Source organism: Desmodus rotundus, chromosome 1 (assembly GCF_022682495.2).
Source record: "Desmodus rotundus isolate HL8 chromosome 1, HLdesRot8A.1, whole genome shotgun sequence".
Classification (NCBI taxonomy): domain Eukaryota; kingdom Metazoa; phylum Chordata; class Mammalia; order Chiroptera; family Phyllostomidae; genus Desmodus; species Desmodus rotundus.
In genome coordinates this window covers 105,027,665-105,050,296 of record NC_071387.1, presented here as the reverse complement: position 1 = coordinate 105,050,296, position 22,632 = coordinate 105,027,665, and the positions used below count along the sequence as shown (strand labels likewise).

Genomic DNA, 22,632 nt, shown 5'->3' with positions numbered 1-22,632 from the left:
CAAAGAACTTATATGTACGACCCATGGACATGAACTAAGGTGGAGGGCAGTGCTGGTGGTGGGGGGTTGCAGGACAGAGGGGAATAAAAGGGAGAAAAAATGGGACAACTGTAATAGCATAATCAATAAAATTTACTTAAAAAATTTCTAAGTGGAGCAGGGCTTAGGAGAGCGATCTGATGAGGGAGCTGGGAAAATAAACATGATGGGCTGAGTATGAGAAAAGCAATGTTAGAAAAATTATTTGACCCTCTTTGTTGATTCCCCCCCCTAATTTTTATAGATGTAGGTCCCCAGGGGTATTTCCCTCTGCAAGGAAACTAACAGTGCAAGCCTGATGCTAAACTGACTCACTTTTGATACTCAGGAAATGAGGGGGCGTGGTGGTTTCTAAGAACTTGTTTGTCCGAGGGTCAGTTACCCCTGCCCTGTGAATACTAAGCAGGGACACAGGCCAAGGGAACCAAAGCCGCCAAATTTCAAAAGACAAGGGAAACACAGATTTTGGGAAATTGCCCTATTTTAAACAGCTGGCCAAACTTTTCCTGAAACAATTTCTGGCGGAGGGATAGTCCTACACTTATGTAGCTGCATTCTTGAACAAAAGCAGCCCTTGCCTTCTTGGCTTCAAAACACAGGCATCGTTGTTAGCTGTTCATGCAACAGGGTTAGATACACACACAGGGCCAATGGTCCCAAATTCTCCACCAGCTGGGCCTCAGATACTTTCCTCAAGGGAAGAAAAAGATAAATGTCCAGTTCTGGAAGGACACCTATCAGGGTAGAAGTTTCAAACACAAGACATGTTAATAATGTGTGTTAAGAGCCTTATAATATTTTACACTCTGACCTAGTGATCTCATTTCTAGGCCTCCTCTAAAGATACAATTTCAAAGGTGGACAAAGGCTATAGATTTAATTATTCATGTAGTGTTACTTATAACACCAAAAAAGAAGAAACTCTATAAATGTGGACAGTAGCTTATGTAAACTAAGCCATTTTAACTCACGGTGATGTTCTGTGGCTAGTAAAATGGTGTTTTAAAAGGTTACAATTTCACATCAGGGTTCATGCTTGGTGTCATATATTTTATGGGTTGTGAAAAATGTATAATGACTTGTGTCCACCATTCTAGAAAAGACACGGATGGAAATGCAGATAGAATGAAAGCAGAGCCATACCATCCCTCAAGGTCCAGCCAGTCCCCCGGCAGGACTGGGAAGAATCTGGGAGGGGCTGCACAGCAGATAAACAGTGAGATCACCCAGAATGGGGTTTGGGTTATAAAAAGGGATTATATTAAATGTAATGCAGCATCCAGGACTGGAACAAAAAAGTAGACATTCGTGGAAAGAAAGGAAATCTGAGTAGAGTCTGTGGTATGTAATACACCAAGGTTAATCTCTTAGTTTTGATGAGGGTACCATGGAGAGGTAAGGTGTTAATATTGGGGGTAAATGGGTGAAAGGTAGATGGAAATTGTCTTTACAACTTGTCTGTAAACTGGAAATTAGTCTAAAATGAAATATTCTATTAAAAAGAGAGAGGAATCACTGAGCCTGGGATCTGGGGACTTCTCGGGTCCCTCTCCCTCTTGGACAGTTGGTGCAATTAATTCAATGTAAATCCAAATAGTGGAATCACTGCACAGGAGGAGAGGGGACCCCCAAAACTCTGCCTCCTGGTTGCTGAGGAACTTGGCTCTGAATGCTAGACATTGTGGCAGATTCATATTCCAGACTAGGATAAGTAGTGGAGGGAATTAATGCTTCACATTGGAGAGTCAAGGAAACTGAGGACCAGAGAGGTCAAGAAACTTGCCCCAAGTCAGGCAGCCAGGAAGGGGCGGAACCATGACTCCAATCCAGGTTTGCTAACTTCAGATTCCATCCTTTGCCAGACACTGCAGGCAGCCTCTGCCTGATAATGTTAATGATGGATGTGAGTTTTCTTGGTACAACCCAGGACCTTGGCTGGCCTATAGGGGCTTCAAAGTGTATTTCTTTTGGTTCTGCTCTGAGTGGGGCTCCTGAGAAATCAAGCCTATCAAGAGATAAAGGTAGAGGCAAACTGCCATCATAGGCAGAGGTGGAAGCGGCTCACATTGGGGATGGCGAGGCTGGCTGGCAGCTTGACTGCCTATGTAGGCCGAGGGAAGATGTGTGGGTGATGTTCTTGTTTAGCAAAGCATGACATTAAGAACAGAAGATATCTGGGTAGGGTAGCAGAATCAAATGAGGACAGGTTTCTAGAACTCTTGCCATCAGACTCAGCAGCCCTAAAGTTCAGTGTAAAGAGATGGACTTTGGTTTGAGTGGCTGTACAAACTGGGGCGAGTTACTGAAACTCTCTGGACTTCAGGGTCTTCATCTGACAGAACAGGCCCCCTCCCTGGGTGCTGGGGAGGAGCCAGTGGGATGACACAGCACTTAGATGAGGCAGGAGCCCAGTCTTGAAGGACAGAGTCACACAGGTGGAAAGGCCCAGAGGTCACAGGGATGGCACATGACCTGGCCGGCTGTCCTATGTCCGCCCCAGGTGCCATGGATGTCAGACCACACTCATCATTCATTACAGTGTGAAGGTGCACGTGTAGTGCCCAATAATCATTGCGTAACTAGTGGGCATTGTAATGAGGAGGCCTGGGCAATGTAAGAAATTGTAACTGGAACCCAGATATTGGATCCAGAAGCCGTGGCTTCATTTTTCCCACCCACCTGAAGTAACGATGTGGGATTTTCAGGGCGCTGTAACTGGGGAACAAAGGGTTGATAAACCCTTCCTCAGGACTTCAATGACTTGGTAGGAATCTGTGCGGGACAGGTAAAATACCATAACCACCACCTGAGCCAAGAATTTGGAAGACCCCAGAGGTCAATCAGTGTCCCCCACTGATCAGCCCGACGCCCTGGGTGTACCTGCTGAGCTTAGGGTAGCCAGCTGCCGTTTCTCTAAGATTGCGCCAGTCATCCTGCCCAAACTCAGTCCTCTGCATAACAAGGTCAATGCTGTGATTCAGGCTGTAGTCTAGACTGAGACTTCACCATCCAATCCCAGGACCAGAACAGTGTCCAGAACATAGTAAGTATTCAATCAATAGTAAATAAACAAATGTCAAGAAATGAGACTGAAGAAGTGAGAGGCAGATCACAAAGGGCTTTGTACTTAAAGTGGGAGGTGTCCACAGGCAGTGGGTACCCGGAAAGGGTTCCATGCACAGGGCAGTTTGGAGGATGGTATGGAGGAGATGAGAATGGATGTGGGGGGTGGAACAGTTGGAGAGGAAAAGAATCCATGAAGTGGAAGATGCAGAGCTACTACAGGTTCTGACTGGCTGAGAGGTGAGGGTTACGGTAAGGGAGGATGGAGTGTGGCATGCAGGTTCTTGGCAGGGCTGGGTGGAGGCAGGGCATCCCCCCAAATCAGAATCCCTGGCCCTTAAAGTCACGTGTTGTTGGGGACGATTCTGCCTCCCAAGGCAGCTGACACTGCAAATGTGTATGACATGTTTGTTGACACATTCTTTCCAGCACCAACTGCTGAGGCATCTGGGATCTGCACAACGTTTCAAAACAAAGTCGGGCTTTGAATGTAAACACATCGGCAGAGCCTGCACACCCGAGACGCCCTCAGGAGTCCTCTACTGCAGCTCCTGAACTTGTCAACTAACCAGAGGGGAGAAATGTCACTAAGTCCCTCCCAGGCAGGGCATACCTGTTTATAAAGAGGGAAATGTCTTTCTTTTCTATTATCTCTGGCTTTGCGGGTTAAAAGGGAAGAAAGTTTAAAGCCTGGAGTCGGTTCCGAATGGGACTGGGCTGTCAGCCCTCCCCTGCCTTTCTTAGATTTTTGAAGGGATTCATACTCCTTGTTATGTGTGGATGCACATGTCACTCTTTGAGTAAAATGAAAGTCCCCCCTGCCCCCAATGACACTTGGTATTGGTGAGGATGTGGAGGAACCATAACTTGCCCCACTGCTGGGGGGAGTGGAAACTGACAACCAGTTTGGAAAGTGTCTGCACACTATGATGACCTGCAGCTCCACTCCTTCCCTTGCATCCCCTTGGCTGTGGTCACTGGAAGACATGTACTCAAATGTCCACAGCAGCGGCCTTTGGAGGAACGACCCAAATGCCCATGAACAGTGGGATAGACACATTAATTGCAGTGTTCTCACACACTGGAAGGCTCTACAGCAGGAGGAATAGATGGTGTGTGGCTTTGCACGACAAGGATGAATCACACACACGGATTTTGAGTGAATAAGCCAGACGTGACGAAGAGTACACGCTGTGTATGATTCCATTTATGTGTCAAGAAAGAATGGAAGAAACACACCTGGGTTAGAATAAAGGCAATGATCTGGGGTAATAATAGTAACGAGGTGGGGGCATGTAGTGGGGACCACCTGTAATTCATGAATTCTCACTGGAGGTGAAAAACATCCCACTCTGTGGCAGAGAGCGTAGACAGCTATGTGGTATTACCATAGCATATGCCATACCTGATACAACACATCATATAAACATATATACACACACACACTATTGTACAGGTGTGTTATCTACACAACATGGCTCCCAAGAAGATGCCAAACCCTGGGACCATGAATATGTTATCGGGCAAAAAGGACTTTGCAGGTGTGATTAAGGTTCCCAATTGGTTCAGATAGGGAGATTACTCTGGATTTTTTGGGTGGGCCTAGTACAACTACATGAGCCCTTTGCTAAGAGCAGAAACAGCGGTGGAAGAAAGCAGACGTTTGGACTGGGGTTGCTGGTGGGAAGATGGTGGGGTCACGTGGGAACTGTGAGAATGAAATGAATTCTGTTAACAACCTGAATGAGCCCCAAGGTAGATTCTCCCTCATAGCCTCCAGCTAAGAGATGATCTCAGCTCTCCAAGACCCTGAGCAGAGCACTTGGCTGAGCCCACGTCCCGGCATGAGATTGCATCACACTACTCAAAACGGTGCACAATTTGAAACTTACAAATTGTTTATTTCTGGAATTTTACATTTAATACTTTTGGATCACAGATGACCATAGGTAACTGAAACTGTAAAAAGTGAAACTGTGGCCAAGGGGGTTACTATACATACTATGCTCTTTGTTATTTTTTCTCATTATTATCATCATCATTGTTTTATGCCCACACAGTACTGCTTACCTCACTCTGCAGCATTTAGTATCATTGGGATTCTCTGCTTATATGTACAGAATTAAATTAATTGACTGCCTCCATGTTAGTGGGTGCTGTGTTTTTGCTCACCAACGTATTCTAAGTGACTAGAACACAGTATGTGCTCGAAGATATTTGTGGAATGAATGAATGGACCATTTCCAAAGGTGCCCCAATGAATTACCATGAACACATTTGGGATTTACTCTGTATAACCTAGGGACTTACCGCATTTTGAGGCTGTTGGACGAGTTTCAGGAGCGCAGGATGGCTATAACCTGGGGAGGGGGAATATGGTTAGAGACCAACATCACATCTGAGGGTCCCCGTGCCTCTCCCCCACTGCCTGCCTCTACCCTCCTTCCAACCTTTTCTTATGCCAAAGGAACTTTTTATCCTTTGCAGACTTAAGACCCATTCCTGGGCCCACCCATATCCCCTGACTCCAAATCTCTCAGGGTGTGGCCCAGAAATCTTCAACAAGTTCTCTAGGTAATTCTGGGGTTCAGGTTTGACACCTACACAGCTAGACAGACATAAGAGGAGGTGAGTGCAGGTGAAAGTATTCTTCAAGGACTGGGGGTGGTTCCCTAGGCCCAGGTGATGAATCACAATGTGGTCCTTGCTTTCTCCCCCAGTGCCTACAGATCGAGTCAAATTGCAATAAATGTTTGCTCAGGAACAGAGTGAGCAAGTGATACAACCTGCAATCTGTGACCAGCATATCCGGCTCTGCCTTCCCACATTTGATTATTCCCAGAGTCCTGTTTACTGTCCAGCTTGGGCCTGACATTCCATGACAAGGTATAAGACACCCTTTCATTCAGCAGTCACTCTTCTATGAATTTATCCTACACATGTATATAAAGACCAATGTACATATATCTTAACTGTGCCACTCCAATATCTCTAGGCTTGAAAGCAACCTGAAGTCCATCAAAGCAGATCAACTGTTGCCAGGGTTAGCAATAATAAAGAAAAAGACCCCTGCACATAGTGGATGTTGGACGAGTTTCAGGAGCGCAGGATGGCTATAACCTGGGGAGGGGGAATATGGTTAGAGACCAACATCACATCTGAGGGTCCAACAAGCTTTCAATAAATGGAAGCTTTTATTGAAAAGGAGGGAGGTGTAAGACAGGACTGCACAGCACTGGAGCCAGAAGTCTTGGGTTCAAACCCTTTCCTTCCACTTATTGAGTATCTTACTGTGCAGGGGGCTTTCTGTTCATTATTGCAAATCCTGGCAACAACTCCCATAGGATGGTCAAGTTTGTAGGAAGCACAGAGGTCAGGAGACCAGTTTGTAAGACTCTTAGAAGGCAGTGGCAAGTGTTCAGCTCAACAGACACTAGTTGAATGAATGAATAATGCAGAGAACCCAGTGACATGGCAAGAACCCAGAACTGTTGTATGTGAGAAGATTGACTCATCTATGAATCTTGGAGCAGGAAGTAAAACTTAGAAAAACTCTCAGTCTTCAAGTATCACACATACCTTATACTTATTTTCTTTCAATCAATTCACTTTTTAATTTAAATAAATTTACTTTGAAAGGAGACTTTATAGCATTATGGTGAGAGGCCTGTCCATAGTTCTGAGATTGGGGCCTGGTGCCTCTAGAATAAGAGATTAGCAAGTTTGGGCAGGAATTAAAGAACTTCTCCATGGAATCAGAGTGAACAGAAGTGAAAAACTTGTGGTTTCACTCTGCCTGCTGCAGGGAGCATGGTCTTGGGGAGCCAGAGGGGAAGCCAAGGGGGAAGGGTTGTTGACAGTCTTCCCTATGTCCTCACCCCTCCCCATGACAATCCAAGGTAAGCTGGGCCCAAGGCTGGAAAGCGCTTATTGCTCAAGGAAGGAACACTCTGTGGGTTTTTTCCTACTGTTTTCTGGCAAGAGGTCTTTCAGCTCTGGCTCTTTATCACACTGTCTGGGTGTTTATGACTTTTCTGCCTCAGTAGATAAGCAGGTTCTGGGAAATCTCATTAAGCCACAAATTCAACTTGTCTATTGGCTTCAGGACAGATGAAAGTAGAGCTGGTCCCTCTGATCAGTGTATTCCTCCCTCTGGGCTTTCAAAGGCATGGACTGCCCCCCATAGCAGAGCAGGGCAGGGCAGGGCAGGACAGTGCAGGGGTGGCTCTCTGGGAAGGTGCAATCACAGAAATAAGCTTAGGTGGCAGAGAGTTACTGGTTCAAATCCTTTGGCTTCCTGGACATTCTGGGCAAACCCTGTACTTTCTTGAAAGCTGGCTCCTCATCAGTAAACTGGGGGTGATGTTAAAAGACTTAACGTTATAACATGTTAGGCACTTTGCAATATTTCAGGCATACAGCAAATTCTCAGTAATTATTAGTTTAAAAAAAAACATCTCAAAGAACATAGATATGGGAGGCAAATTGGCCAGAGAGAGAAACTTAGAAGTTCTAGTCCTTTAACAACTGCTGCAGGCCTGATCCTCACACCCCCAACACACACACTGGCTGGCTGGGGACGGCAACTGAGGGAGCCCTGGGGGTGAGAGGGAGGGTGGAGGAATCAGCTGAGGAGACACTGGCCCACAGTCCCTCAGCTAATATACGGTGGAGCCAAGATCCAAACCCATAGCAACTTGAGATCTAATCCCTTTCTCTCAGACACAAAATGGAGATACGGGTTGTAAATTTCAGCATCTGAAACGCCTTCAAAGGCCAAGGCATCTCTGAACATGGAGTCCCCAAAAGAATGAGTCACCCTCTTGCCGTCTAATTGCATCCTAATGGGAAATAAACAGGTTCAAGGGACTGTGATGGGAGAGAGCAGAGGAGGATTGGAGACCTAATTCAGTGTTTCAGGGGAAAGACCTCAGGCTGCCGGGGGTGGGGAGCTGCTGATGGGGAGCTGGGACAGTCCAGCATCATCCATAAAGGGACAGGCTTTACTGGACACTCAGCCTACAGACCTGTGAATCCAAGGGGAATCCACAGACCAAAGAAACATCAACCATCCAAGCTGCAAACACCAGCTACTGCATGTTCAAGTCAGCCCTCTCCAACCTGTCATCTGTATACCTTTCCTATAGCAGCAAGTCATGCTCTGTGTGACCAGAAGGTGAGCCTGGTGAGGCAGATGCTGTTGGTGCCCCACTAGGGCACCTTTAAGGCTCAGGCCACCCTTCGTCCAGCTGCTGTGCATGTGGCTGATAATGGCTCCAGCTGCCTCCTTCTCTGGAAATTGACCTTGGTGAATGGAAACCACTTTACTCCAGAGATGACATGTCTTCCCTCCCAGCAGCTGACAGGCAATGACTGACTGGCACAGGGGTACAAAAAAGCAAGTCTGTTGGCTTCAGGCTGAGACCAACTCTAGGGTACAATACATGCTCAAGAGCTCCCTGGGTATTAGCCAGTGGTTGGTCTCTGGCTGGCAGCCCCTCCCTCTTAGCTTTGCCCTCTGACCTATGCCATTTCCCTTCCTCTCCTTTCTGCCCAGAGCTCTCCCATAATAAACTATGTGCATAGAATCCCTGCTGCAGACTCTTCTTCTAGGAAACCCAATTAAAGAGTGCACATCAAACTCTGTGGTCACACAGACCTGGGTTGACATCCTGGCTAAACGTCCCTCTGCAAGTTGCTCATCTTCACCTTCTCTATCTACAAAACCGAATGCTAATGCATACTTACTGTTTCTGGGGAGCAGTAAATGAGAGAAGACATGTAAAGTCCCTAGTAATACACCCTCTACAGATTACCTGTTCCTTTTCTCTGCCCTTGAGGGAGACGACATGTGGGGATGTGCCTGCTGGAAGGGACTTAAGTCCAGGTGGCCACAACTAAGAGAGAGAGGAAGTTACATCCAAACACTGATTTTCCAGCTCTTACCTATGGGGACAGAGGAGATCTGGGAATAAAGATCCAACATTCGGTTGCCATCCACATCGACTAAGTAGTTGCCTCGGCTCTCTTCGTAATTGCAGAAGAAATGCACAGCCTCTGCATTCTTCAGGGGAAAACAGCCTGAGTCAGTCTCTTTGCACCTCCCTAGATTCTCAATCTTTAGGATTAAGCTTGAATTAGTGAAAAAACCCATGACCTGACCATTCTATGGACACATGGAAGGTCTCTGTGGGTGCTGGCAAGGTCACATTTCTTGCCCTGGGGGTAATTACATGGGTGATTTGCTTTATGGTAGTTTATTATGCTGTGAATTTGCATTGTATGAAGTTTTCTGTATGTGTTTTATATATCACAACAAAAAGGTTGATATATAACTCTGAAGATGATTCTGATAAGATGTATGTGGTAAGCCTTAGAGCTTTCACTTAGACAACTAAAAGAAAAAATATTAATTATGAAAGAAATAAAAAAGTTACACTAGAAGTTACTCACCTAATGCAAAAAAATGTAAAAGTAAAAAAAAATATACAGAGGAACAGAGGAACAAAAAGGATATGAGACAGAGGAAAAATGTAAACTGGAAGATGTAAATACAACTATATCATTATAACATTAACTGTGGATGGACTGAACAATTTAATCAAAAGTCAGAAACTGTCAGATTACATTAAAAAGATTCACCTATAAGCTATTGACATGTGACAATTTAGTTTCAAGAATAACAAAGAGTTTGAGGATGAAAAAGGATGAAAAAAATACATGATTCTCATAGTAATCATAAGAAAGTTGGAATGGTTTATACTCATATCAGACAAAATTGACTGTAAAACCAAAAAAAAATGTTACTAGAAGAGAGACATTTTATGATGAGAAGAGGTCAGTCCACTAAGAAGATATAACAATTATAAACATAGAAGAACCTCCTAAAAGAGTTCCAAAATATATGCAGCAGCAACTGACAGAATTGAAGGAAAAAATAGTTCTACAAGAAAGTTCTCTGTGTATCGGAGATTTCAATACATGGTTTTCAACAATGGATGGACTACCTAGGCAGAGGATTAACAAGGAAATAGACTTGAACAATGCTTAAACCAACAGATCTCACAAACATCTATAGAACACCCTACCCAACAACAGGAGAGGACACGTTCTTCTCAAGTACGTATGGAACATTTTCCAGGAGAGACCATATGCTAGGCCATAAAAAGGCTCGATACATTGAAGAGGACTGAAATCACACAAAACATATTTTCTAATCACAATGCAATGAAATTAGAAATCAGTAACAGAAAAAAAACTTGAGAAGTTCACCAAAATGTGAAAAATAAACCACATGCAAATAAGCAATGAGTCAAAAAAGAAATCACAAGGAAACTTAGAAAAAAGGTTCAGAGTAAAAGCCAGCTGCATGCATATATATATATATATATATATAAAAATTATATGCATATATATATAAATTATATATATATAAATTATATGCATATATATAAATTATATATATATATAAATTATATGCATATATATATAAATTATATATATATATAATTTTTTTTAGAAAAGAGCCAGCACAGAGAAAGCACCCGTGTCTCTCAGCTAAACTGTATCAGAGAAGCAAAGGAAAGAATGCTACCTCATCCCCACTTACCTGAATTATATTCAGCTGTTTCATTAACTCCTGTGGGCAAGAAAAGCAAAAGCATTATAGCAAGGACACATGTAGTTTAAAATCTTTTGTGTCTTCCCAAATCTTGGAGCTCCTTTCCTCTTCATGCTAATAACTTGACAGTTAATTAGTCAACAATATTATCAACATTTAAAAATTGCTTAATATAAATAGTAGGTGGGAAACTACTTTTGACAGTTGAATTACCAGTACCACAGACAGACTGGAGATTTAGACACTTGGAAGATAATCAAGTAAACTAAAATATTTTTAAAAATTTAAGCTGAAGGCGTTTACCTAGTGTCCATAAAAGCATGGGTTTTCTTTTTATTTAGGAAAAAGAATGCTTTAACACCATGCTAGGAAAATAAAGCCAACTGAAAATGTAATATGCACACAAAGACCCATGTGTAGTTATAATCCGAAATGTGCATAAACCACTGTGCAACTCTGTATAGAAACTGGGAGTACATACCAGTTCCTTTAATATTATAAACATTTAGTCTCTAAAAATGATTTAACATAAACTTTGGCAATTAGTGTTATAAAATTATATATGTCTACCTCAAAAAAGGAAATATTAATGACAAAATATCAAAAATTATTCCAAAATTATTTCACTATTATTGAAGTAAAACTCACTGCTTTCCAATAGACATATGCGTTAAAAGTCTTTCTTTTTATTAGCAGACGTTCTCCATAATAACTATAATCAGTTATTAGTACAAAATTTTCTGGATTTATAAATTGTTGCAGTGACAAAAGGGGTACATTTTGACACTAAAAATGTTTACACTGTTATTTTTTAGGTGCAAACATTAGAAAGAGTATTGCATGTCACTTTATAGAATCAAGGTTAGTCAGTCTTCTAAAATGTGCTATATGCAGACTTTCTAGAAGCATCTTTGAGTAGAATCTCCAGTCTCCCTCATCACTCAATTTGTGTCTCTTCCATTTCGCACACTGACATTTACTCCAGGGATTCAGAGCTACCTAATGTCTCTCATATGCCATGTGCTGTCACCATGCATGCCTCTCCACATACCTTTTCCCTTGCCTAGAACAGAATGCACTCCTTTGGCAGGTTCCACCTGTCTGTCCTTCAAGATCAGGCTCAAGGTCATTTGCTACTCATGCCCTGTGCCATATAGAATTGCCATGTCCTTCCACTGTTGGTAGAATGTTCTGCCCCAGCCCTTGACTTGCTTTGGCCAACAGAACAAGGTGTAAGTGATGGTGGGCCAGTATGGGGCATGGGCCATTGTGGGGCTTGGGCCTCAAGAGACCTATAGCATGCTTTCCTCCACCATTGCCATGAGAGCAAGCCTAGCCCAGCTTGCTGGAGAATTAGAGATATGTGGAGCAGAGCCAAGTCATTGCAGTGACAAAGTCAAGCCTAGCCTAGACCAGCCAATGGCCAGTTATTCTCCAGGCATGTAGATGAGACCAACAGAGCTGCCTAGCCAACTCCCAGTTAACCCTAGATGCATGAGCAATCTGTATGCTACTGAGATTTTGTGATTGTTACACAGCATTATTGTGGCAGCAGATACTGATACCTCTCCACTGAGAAGACTTCTTTGACTTCTTATGGTAGAATGCCCTTGCTTAATGTCCCAGATATCTAGCAGTCAAACCTCTGAAAGCAGCTAAGAATACAGTTCCTAAGCTCAGCTGTGGTCTTGCTTCATTGACCCCTTCTGCTCTTTTCCAAAACTCCCACTCAGGTGTGCTCAACTCACCTGAGATCTAGGCCCTGGGACTTCTGTCTTCATCAGAGGTCCGTCATAATCAAATTCAACATCAACTTTGGCTGCAGCCTGACTGATATGTCGGGATCCTGCAGTAAACAAAGATAATGAGAACCCCTGGCGACAGCAGACATAATGATAATTCTGCCCTAACAGATACCCAATGTTCTCAACAGAGGCGGTCCCATCCTATCCTCAACCCATCCTAGCCAGACCACCCCAGAACACTGAGTCTGGCCAGACCTGGGCACCACAAAAACACTGAGAATTTTTGAAAAATGGGGAAGCCCAGTGCCAGTGATGCTGTAGGCAAACAGGCATGCTTGAGTCCTACTGGTGTGAGTGTAAGCTGATGTCGGCTTCCTATACCTTTTGACTGAATAATCCCATTCTTTATGATTCATCCTATGCAAATAATGGGACCAGTGCACAAAGATGTAGGTTAAAAATATTTGTAATCGTATTGTCTCAAATAACAAACAGAAAATGACCTAAATGTCTGAAAATGAAGGGTAGCTCAATAGAATATGTGCAACATATTCCACCATTTATGGACAATGGAATATCGTGCATCCATTAATAGTTTCAAGATAGATGTATTGAATATTTATGGATACAGAAAGATGGCCATGATATTAGCATATGAAAGATCAGATTATAAAATCATCCAAATTTTGTAACAATTTAATCTATATCCAAATGCATTAATATTATAGACCAGAATTTCCCAGAGTTGGCACTATTGACATTTTGGGCTTGGAACTATATGTTGTAGGGGCTGTTTTGTGCACTGCAGATGTTGGGCAGCATCCCTGGCCTCTACCTCCTAGATGCCCGTAGCACCTACCCCGAGCTGTGTCCCTAGTTGCGACAGTCAAAAACCACCTGGGAGAAGACAATCAAATGTCTAAATTCAGGTAGTCCCCACTTCCAGATTTGTTGTTGTAAAAAAAAGTTTGGGGCACAAATCATTTGCTTGAAACTCATTTCACTTTTTTTGCAGTGATAAAATTATAGAAGGTGTTTGAGCTTTTCCCCACAAAGCTTTTCGGCTTAGCATGTTGCTGAGACATAGAGGGTAGTCTCAACCCCCAGCCTCACTGATCCCTGAGTAAAGGCAGCATGGTGAATCCAGGATAAATGTGTAATGATTTATAATAATTTACAATCAGTAACCCCTAGAAATCCCTATAATGTCCCTGGTCATCTTTTATCTTCCTGGTATATATATGGTGGTTGGGAAATGTTAGTTCCTCTTACTTGGGTTGCCATAATTGCATCAAACTAGGGAATTGGTAGTGACTATGTAATTCATATACATGATCTCATTTCATCTTTACGCCGCCCTGAGGGGGAGCTCATATTGCTTCCTTACATAGGAGAGGAAACTAAAACTCAGACAGGTGAAGAAATGTGCTAGTATTTCTCTCTCTCTCTCTCTCACACACACACAAATACACACACACACACACAGCTGGCTAAATCATATTAAGCCATTATGTTAGCAAACACATTTACATTCATTCTTAATTTCCCACAATTGCTTTGGATATCTGAATTAATTATGTAATGTAATTAATTATGTTGCCCTTTGAATGTAAAGTCCAGTTAAAATCCAACACTACCCTTATCTTAAGGCATAAAGAAATCAGATTTTGTTGGCTTCTGTTTGATCTTATAATGAAAAGGGAGTTCCTAAAGAGTTGATTCTATTAGCAGAGAGTTAAAGGTCCTGGGACATACTGATATTTGTTTTTTAATACTCAGCTGTTTATCTCTTCCTTGGCTAGAACTCCACGTTTTGGTCAAGGCTTATTTCAACTAGACCTGCATAAAACAGGGATACATACCTAGATAAAAATAACTCTTAACTGATGCTGATCTTTCTTTGTTTCAGCAAAGGGGGAAAGTAAAAATTTCAAAATTAGCAAGCTGTCCTCCAAATGAGAATGTGCAAGTTCTCCCTTCCTATCTCCAGAAAATGTCTTGATAGCACATTGTTGCAGATTTCTTGGAATTTGGAAGGTGGGAATACCAGGAATGGAGGCAGTTAGCAGTGGGAGCTGCAGCTATGATGATGCCAAGACTGAGTAAACAGGAGCTGGGAGGTGGGGTAGGGAGGGGCGGTGGAGAGAGGGCAAGAACCTGTTCATTGGGAGCAGGAATTGATGGGGCACAGGACAGGGGATGCCAAGGGCCAGGTACAAGGCAGATGGGTCTGTTTCAAGAACTTCATCAGTTCCTACCATGTGCAAGTCTTCGTGGGTGTGGAGGGAAGAGGGCCAAAACTGCTGGGCAGAGATCTTGAAAATCAGAGCCTGGTAAGTTTGGTGGCAACAGTGCTGTCAGAAAAGGAGAGATGGGGGAGCTAACACGTGAGCTAGGCAGACCTTATTTAGGCAAACTCTCGTCTATTGTTTAATTAATCCACAATCCACTTGTGAGACGGTATTGTTGTTCCCATTTTTTGGATGAGAATCAGAGAGGTTAAGCATCTTTCCCAAGGTCACATAGCTAGTGAGTTGGAAAGGCAGGGTTTGAACCCAGGTTTAATACTTCCTGCTTTTCCCTACTATATCTCACTTTTCAGTTCTGTAGAGAAAAATAATCAAATACCAAATACCAAATACCAATATAATACCAATGATGATATATAACATCCTTATAATTCTCTTGATGATGATATATAATATAAACCACAAGAGAAAAGAACAAGATTTGAATGGTCAAGGAAGGAAGCCTTTCCTGGGATCTACTACATCAAGTCACCCAAGCACATATGCATTTATCAAGCACTTATGGTGAACATATCAGGGATTATCCTGAGCACTTTACATAGATTACCTCAATCATCACAACCCCCTAGTAGGTTAATGTTAGTCGCATGTTACAGAAGAAGACACTAAAGCTCAGAAAAGTCAATTAATTTGCCCAAAGTCATACAGCTGTGAGTGGTTAAACTACAAATTTGTCCACCTGACCTCTCCTTTCCTAGATAATTTGAATGTAACTGATGCAATCTTTGATGTCATCTAGTGTAGATCTTGGAAGTAAAACATTTGCAGCAAAACAACTTGCATCCCCCAGAGGCAAATTACTATCAGAAGCACTAGGGTTAGGGTTACTAAGGAAGCAAAAAAAAAATGGTATGAATTAATATTGAATGATCCAGCATTTTCATCAGAAATAAAGCAGTACACCCAGAAGGCAAGGGTCTGCCTTGACATACAAGATGAGGCACAGTGGGTAAGTCCAGCCCAGTCCTCTGGGTCCAGTAGTGATACTCACCACCCTCAGTTCCCATGCTGATCCACAGTCAATTTTTTAAATTCTCATTCGAGGACATGCTTATTGATTTTAGAGAGAGGGGGTGGGAGGAAGAGAGAGAGGGAGAGAAACATTGATGTGGGAGAGAAACATTGGTTGGTTGCCTCTTATACACACCCTGACTGGGGAATGAACCCACAGCCTAGGTATGTGCCCTGACCAAGAAACTAACCCAGAACCTTTCGGTTTATGGGACAATGCCTCAACCAACTGAACCACACCAGCCAGGCCCACAGAGTCAATTTTTAACTTCAAACTATAAAAACAGCCATCAAATGCTTTTAACGTCCTTTTGATCTCTACCAAGGGTAATAAGTGAATGTCATTTTTCCAAACAGTAAGGATGTGAGCCTGGTCAAAGTCAAGGTCAAGCTCACCTGGAATTGTTTGCTCTGCTTCTCTTTTAAATAATCTAATCTCTCCCCCCAGCTGTCCATTCCACTTATTTTTTGATAACATGCTCATTGAGGAAATATCAATAAGCAACAATGAAAAAAATCCACATCTAATTTCACTACCAAGAGATAACCACTTTGCAGTCAAGTCTCCCCAGTCTCTGTATTCTGTTTGTCAATGTACTACTATAAACTTTTTGGGGGGTGGCATGAAATGATGCCATTGGGAACACTGTCTCAGGCTATGCACTATCCTCATGTTTAATGGCTTTATGATGATCAAAGGGTGAGAAACACACAGAAGCATCTGCACACAGTGGGTATGGCATTAGGCTGTGGCTTCCGACTTGGGTGCTCTCCTGCTCTCCCTCACTCAAAGGAAGCAGCTGCCATGTGGTTAACTGCTTCAGGAAGAGGTCCACTGGGTCCCGAATCCAGTACAATCACATGAGTGAGCTTGGAAGGGGACCCACAGCTCTGACCGTGAGCCTCAGATGAGCCCAGCCTCACCTAATAGCTTGGCTGCACCCTCATGAGACACCTGGAACCAGAAGATCCAGATAAACTATCCCTGGATTCCGAATCCACAAACACTAGGAGACGATAAATATGTATTATTTTAACTAAGGTTGGGGGTATTTATTATAAGGCAATAGATAACTAATACATTGGTTGAGGGTGTGAGTCCTGGGGCCACACTGACTCAGGGCCTTGCTAACTCTGGGCAAGTTACTTAATTTCTCTGAGTCTCAGTTTCCTCTGTTTTATGGAGCTGTGGCAAGGACTAAATGGGTTAAGGATAAGATTTTATTCCTATAATTTTAAAACTATTCTCCTATTGTTACTTGCCCATAAGCAGTGTATGAGAGTGCACACATTCTGCTATCTTTGTTAGCACTGTATTTTAATATTAAAAGACTCCATCCATCCATCCATCCATCATCTATCAATCCTACTGGATATGCCAAATTGACAGGCCAAAAGAAAAAATATCTCATGGTATGATTTTCTAAGTCTCATACAAATGTGCTAAAGATTCAACTCCAGCCCAGAAAATGCAGAGCTGAGTAACTCTAATTTAGCCACTTGTGTTTTTCTGCATTGCGTCTCCACATCCATGCTTATAAAAATGGGAGTTAGGGCACTCCTCATATTTTTGTAAACATAAATGAAGTGCTTTCACATGAACCATTTCTTCTGATACAACTAACTTGTAAAGCAGAGAGGATGTCATTATCATCTCCACTTTCCTGATGGGAAAACTGAAGCTTGGAGTTCTGCCCATTGTTAGGTTCCCTGGGCTAATAGGTGGTGGACAAAGCTAGTAGCCCAGTCTTACAAGTCTTAGTCCACTGCTCTTTCCTGGATGCCTCCCTGGGAAGGCTCAGATGGCCTTGAGAATGACAGCACAAAGGCTGGGCCACATGTGCTCAGCACCCAGTATATCACTCCGTACCTAGTAGGTGGCTCAACAATACTAGTTATGGAATGAATGAGTCTTCCATGCCCACAACCCTCCCTCCCACTTGACGTACGCTAGACCTAGATTATTCTGGTTTCAGTTTATTTTTAACATCATAATGAGTAAGCATTGATAAGCTTCTCTTATAATTAAATAAAACAAAAAAATTCAAAGCCTACTAATAACTCTTCAAGGCAATCAAGGTTGAGAACAAGAAAAGAGTGAGAAATTGTCACAGAGCAAGGAGACAGGGACAGTGTGACAAGATGCAATGTGGAAACTTGGATTGGATCCTGGGGCAAGAGAGCATTAACGGAAAAACTGGTGAAATCCAAAGAGAAGCCTGGACTTTTGTTAATAGTGACATACCAAGGTCGGTTTCTCAGTTTGGCCAAGAGTATCCTTGAGATGTAAGATGTTAACAAGGGGGGAAACTGGGTGAGGGGCATATGGGATCTCTCTGTACTACCTCTGTAACTTCTCTATATATCTAAAACCGTATCCAAATAAAACATTTATTTTAAAATAAAGCCTGCTAATACTCCCAGGAGAGGAGTGAACATTCCTGCTTTTTATCTCACCCAGGATACCAACATGCAAACCAAGGATGCGGCAAGCAATTAGTCTTCAGAAGGCAGACAGGACTGACAACAATAGGGAATACCATGATGACAAGCACATGGCTCTTAGAGAACTGGGGACAGACTGGACGCACAAAGTGTCCCAAGGGAGGTCAGTACTAGCCTGTCCTTCCCCCAGAGCCACATGGAGGCACACAGGGAAGGGGTGATAACTTGCTTCTTGTGGCTGAGTGATCTTGGGTAAATGGCTCTGCTTCTCTGAGCCACAGTTTTCTCACCTGTAAAATGGGATTCTCTCCTGCTTTCCTCGTAGGACCACTGGGAGTGAGGTCTCAGGGGATCCTGCAAGCAGGGTGCTCACTGGTGAAGCTCACCTGGCTAAGCTGCTTTCACTCAGTGAGGCAGAGAGAAAAGGGAGCATCTGAGAGAGATTGAGGGACAGAAGAGCTGGTGGTGCTGCTGGCAGGTTGGGTGTGGGGTATGAAGAGATGAGGGAGAGGGTACTGGGCATGGTATGTTCCAGGGAGGCCACCTCCTGTCCAGGGCCCGTGAAGCACAGCTAGCCTTTACATCAACTTCAATGACTTTTGTTGCTTTCTTCACTTCTTGGCAGCGGCTCTAGCTGTGCATTTTGTCTCATGGTCTCTGTGGGGACATCCTGGGCCCTTTCTCACCGTGGGGCTACCACCTCTGTGCAAGCAGGTAGTGGGGTCAGTTCCCTGCCCATTGCAGAGCTGTCTGCCAGGGGACAGAAGCATGTGGCAGGAATAGGGGAATAGGGAGGGGTAGTGATGGTGACTGTTTCATGGGGGATGGTGGGACAGCCCCAGAAACACTGGCTGACCAATGCCTTCGTACCCAAGGACTCTTCCAGCCCAGAATCCCTAGTCTGGATTGTGTCTTCTTCCAGGACCAGTTACTTTTTGTCAAGACCCCAGGGCTTACCGGGCACAAGCAGGCGGTAGTTGCGCTGGAAGTTGCAGGCCAGCTGTCGGGTGAGCAGCATGGAGGCCATGATGGAGGCTCTCTTTCGGGAACAGAGAGCCCCTTCACACGCTCCCACCCTAAAAGAAGGGGAAACGCAGAATTAGGCCAGTGGAGACCACTCCCTCTCCAGCCAAGTATTTCACCCCCCACATAGCGGAGAAGGTTCTTCTCACATCAAATCCTTTGCTTTTATACTGAATATACACTTTAAATCAAAGCCCACTCACATATATTTTCATTTGACCTTGACCATACCCCAGTGTCAAAGAAATAATAAATGGAGCCGCTTTAAAATGCAGCTGGAGCTGCCATGCCAGAGAAACTGTCTTGAAATGGTAAAACAGGGCAAAATAACATTGGGACCTAGACTAAAGCAACATTGTTTCCCAAAAAACTGCTTGCAAAGATAACAAGAAAGCAGATGTAACTATGAGATGATGAAAATTTACTGGACTAAAAATTTAAAACATTCTTTATGATAAACATCACAATGTTATGTTACCTTCACTAATAGAAATGTCTTCCTTCTGTTGATGGAGTTGTTCCCCATGCCCTCTCATAAATACTCATTTCCTTTGTCTCCTAATCGGCACACTATTTGGATTTCCTCCTGAATCAGTATGTGTGTCCTGAATAGCTATTTTTATTGATTTTAAATACTTGCTTGTTTGCCTCTCACTTTGAAAGTCCTTTTCATTTTTAAATTAACATCAGGTAGAAGGATTATACCCATTTTCTAGATGGAAAAACAGAGAGAGGAGATAGAGTTTGCTTGAGATGCCTCTGTAGATGAGCTCAGTGCATTATTCACCTGGGACAGGTAAGCAAGTCTGTGTTCTGCATGGTGGAAGAACCAAGATGGAGGAAGCTTCAGGGCAGAAGCCTGGGAGCTCCCTCTGCCTTGCTCCCACATGGAATATTGGTTGTTGGGCTGTCTGGGAACCCTGCAGACCCAGGGGAGTATCTGGTGGCCCATTTTGGTGAGACATGTACATCTCTAGCATGAGCAATCATCCTGACTTTGCTTGAGACTGAGAGGGCTCCCAGGATGGGGGATTTTCCAATTTGAAACTGGAACAGTCTTGGCAAACTGGATAGTTACCCTACACAGCACCAGGGATCAGGGTTCTCAGCTTCCACTTCGCGGGAGTGTTGGCTGACTCCCTCCAAACGGTTCCTGAATCCTGCCCCCAAATCCCTGAGCATAGATAGCTTTGCTGGTTGCCTCTGGCATCATGGGCCAGGAGCAACTCGACTCCCCCACCTTCCAATGTCTGTCTGTTTCTTTTTATCACCTCTTCCCATTCCACTCCCCACCTCTCCAAGCCCTTCCAACTCCCCTTCCCACTCCCCTTCCCCTTTCTCCAAGCCGCCATTCAAACTTGCTGTCTGTGCATCTTTCTGTTTGTGGGTCTTCTTGCTAAATACCTGCTTTGTTATTTGACACATGTGTTTTCAGTTGTATTGTGTTGTGTCTCAGAGCAATGATGGCAGCATGCATTTCTCGCTGCTACTTGTGGACCCTGTTTCCTGAGTTCTTTCTGTGTGCCACACATTGTGCTAAGCACAGTATATGCAGGACTATTAATATCTGTCATTATTATTTACACCCACAAGAATGCTAAGTGTCCCCTTTTCACAGTTGAGGAAACTGAGGCACAGAAAAGTTAAGCGGTGGACCTGAAAACAGAACTCAGGTCTGTCTGACCCCAGAGTCAGCAAACTTTACCATTATTCAATAGTGAGTCCAAACACTCCATAGATGTCCATCCACTCATTCTGCCACAAAGCCTTCCTTTCAGCACCAACTTGACGACAGCATGAAGGAAGCATCAACTACAAGTGATGGGCAGAAATCCAGAGAGATCCGGCAGTGCAGAATGGAAAAAGGATGACGGGCTGGTTTCAGAAAGCCCAATGTGCATGAGCTCAGCAGCGCAGGCGAGGGTGTGTGGGTGTCTGGCACTGAGCTCTGGGTAATGGGTTGGCAGTACTGCCGAACCAGTGCCCTCTCAGAGAATGGGATTTCGGGCTGTATTATTAGAAGCAAAGAGGGAAGGAGGGAGGTGGTTGGCAATGATTTGAAGATTTACTTATTCTGTGAATATTCATGGTGCCCCTACTATGTGCTGGTCCTCCACTGGGCATTGGGTACAGAGATCAATCACATGCAATCCTTGTCCTCTGACCATTATGTATTGAGCACTTACTATGTGCAGGCTGGTGCTACAGATACCATCCCATTTCATTCTCAGGGCTTTAGGAGGTAGCTGCCATCATTAACCTGTCTACACAGATGAGGCAAGAGAGGGTGCCCAGGGTGTGGGTGCAGGAGGCACCGTTTGGGGTGTCAGCTCACCACACCACACCTCCCCATTCTCACAAACTTCCCCTGGCAGCCATGTCTGTTCTGTGTGACCCACTGGCCCTTGTGGATTGGGAGGGGCTGGGCCACAGTCCTGGGAGCTGTGGGTTAGCTGTCCTCTACCTGGTGAGAGCAACTAGCTTTCAAACAGGGTCTTTGGATGGAGAAGAATGCAGCCTATGCAGAGAGAAGTAGTTCAAGAGAAAGGAACTGGGTCCTGGATAGGGGGACTGTTTGGTGCCATTTCAAGCCTGTAGCCCAGTTTGGCATTAGATGCAACACACTCACTCCTGAATGTAGTGGGGTGAACCTAAGTCCCCCTTCCCCTGGGAGTGAGCAGGTGAGGGCAGGGGAGAGTCAGGAGTATTTGGCTCACAGATGTCCCTCCACATGGAAGGAAACAACAGGAGCCAGGGGAAAGTGTTCCCATCCTAGCAGTGCCTTAGTAAGAAAGTTCAGAAAGCACTCCCCCTTCCTTTTTGGCTTGCTTGCATTACCTTGAGTGGATTTCTGTTGCTTTCAAACAGTCTCAGCTAATTGCATGGTCAGAGTTAGAGCTGATAAGCCCCAATTCTTGGGAGTAACATTGCCTTTTCTGCCCAGCACTGCAGGTGGAGTAAGGTCCTGCAGGGTAGTTGAGGACAAAGGCTTCAGGGCCAGCAAACCTTCCTCTCTCCTGCTGCGGGACCCAGAATTCCTCCTGGGTACAAGTGACTGTGGTGTGCAGTTGCTGGGTGAGATTCTGAAGGGTACTACGTCCCCCTCAATCTGCTCAGCTATTCAGCAAGTAGAGTATCTTCCCATTTTCGATATGAGAAGATGGCAGTTTGGTGGGGGTTATGGTATTGGCCTTGGACAGAAGATTGTGTGGGACTGTGTGACCCCAAAGCCCTTTCATTATAACATATCAATTAATTCAGCAAATAACAAAGCATCTAATGGTAGTAGATACAGGGCTGGATGAATACTAACAATCTAGTTCAGGGAGAAAATTTTATTGCTCTTCACCAGAGGGAATATTATTAAGAAAAGCAC

The 22,632-nt window shown here is 43.9% G+C and overlaps 1 protein-coding gene across 1 annotated transcript in view; it reads right to left on the bottom strand.

Annotated features, from left to right (window-relative positions):
* LOC112298387 (4-aminobutyrate aminotransferase, mitochondrial) overlaps window positions 1-22,632 on the bottom strand; it is an 80,445-nt gene that overhangs the window by 20,823 nt on the left and 36,990 nt on the right. The window contains exons 2-6 of the mRNA XM_024553350.3: window positions 19,191-19,309; window positions 12,472-12,569; window positions 10,712-10,741; window positions 9,049-9,166; window positions 5,413-5,462 (exon numbers count right to left, since the gene is read on the bottom strand). Coding sequence (XP_024409118.2) covers window positions 5,413-5,462; window positions 9,049-9,166; window positions 10,712-10,741; window positions 12,472-12,569; window positions 19,191-19,260 — 366 coding nt within the window. The 5' untranslated portion in view covers window positions 19,261-19,309. The remainder of the gene's footprint in view (window positions 1-5,412; window positions 5,463-9,048; window positions 9,167-10,711; window positions 10,742-12,471; window positions 12,570-19,190; window positions 19,310-22,632) is intronic.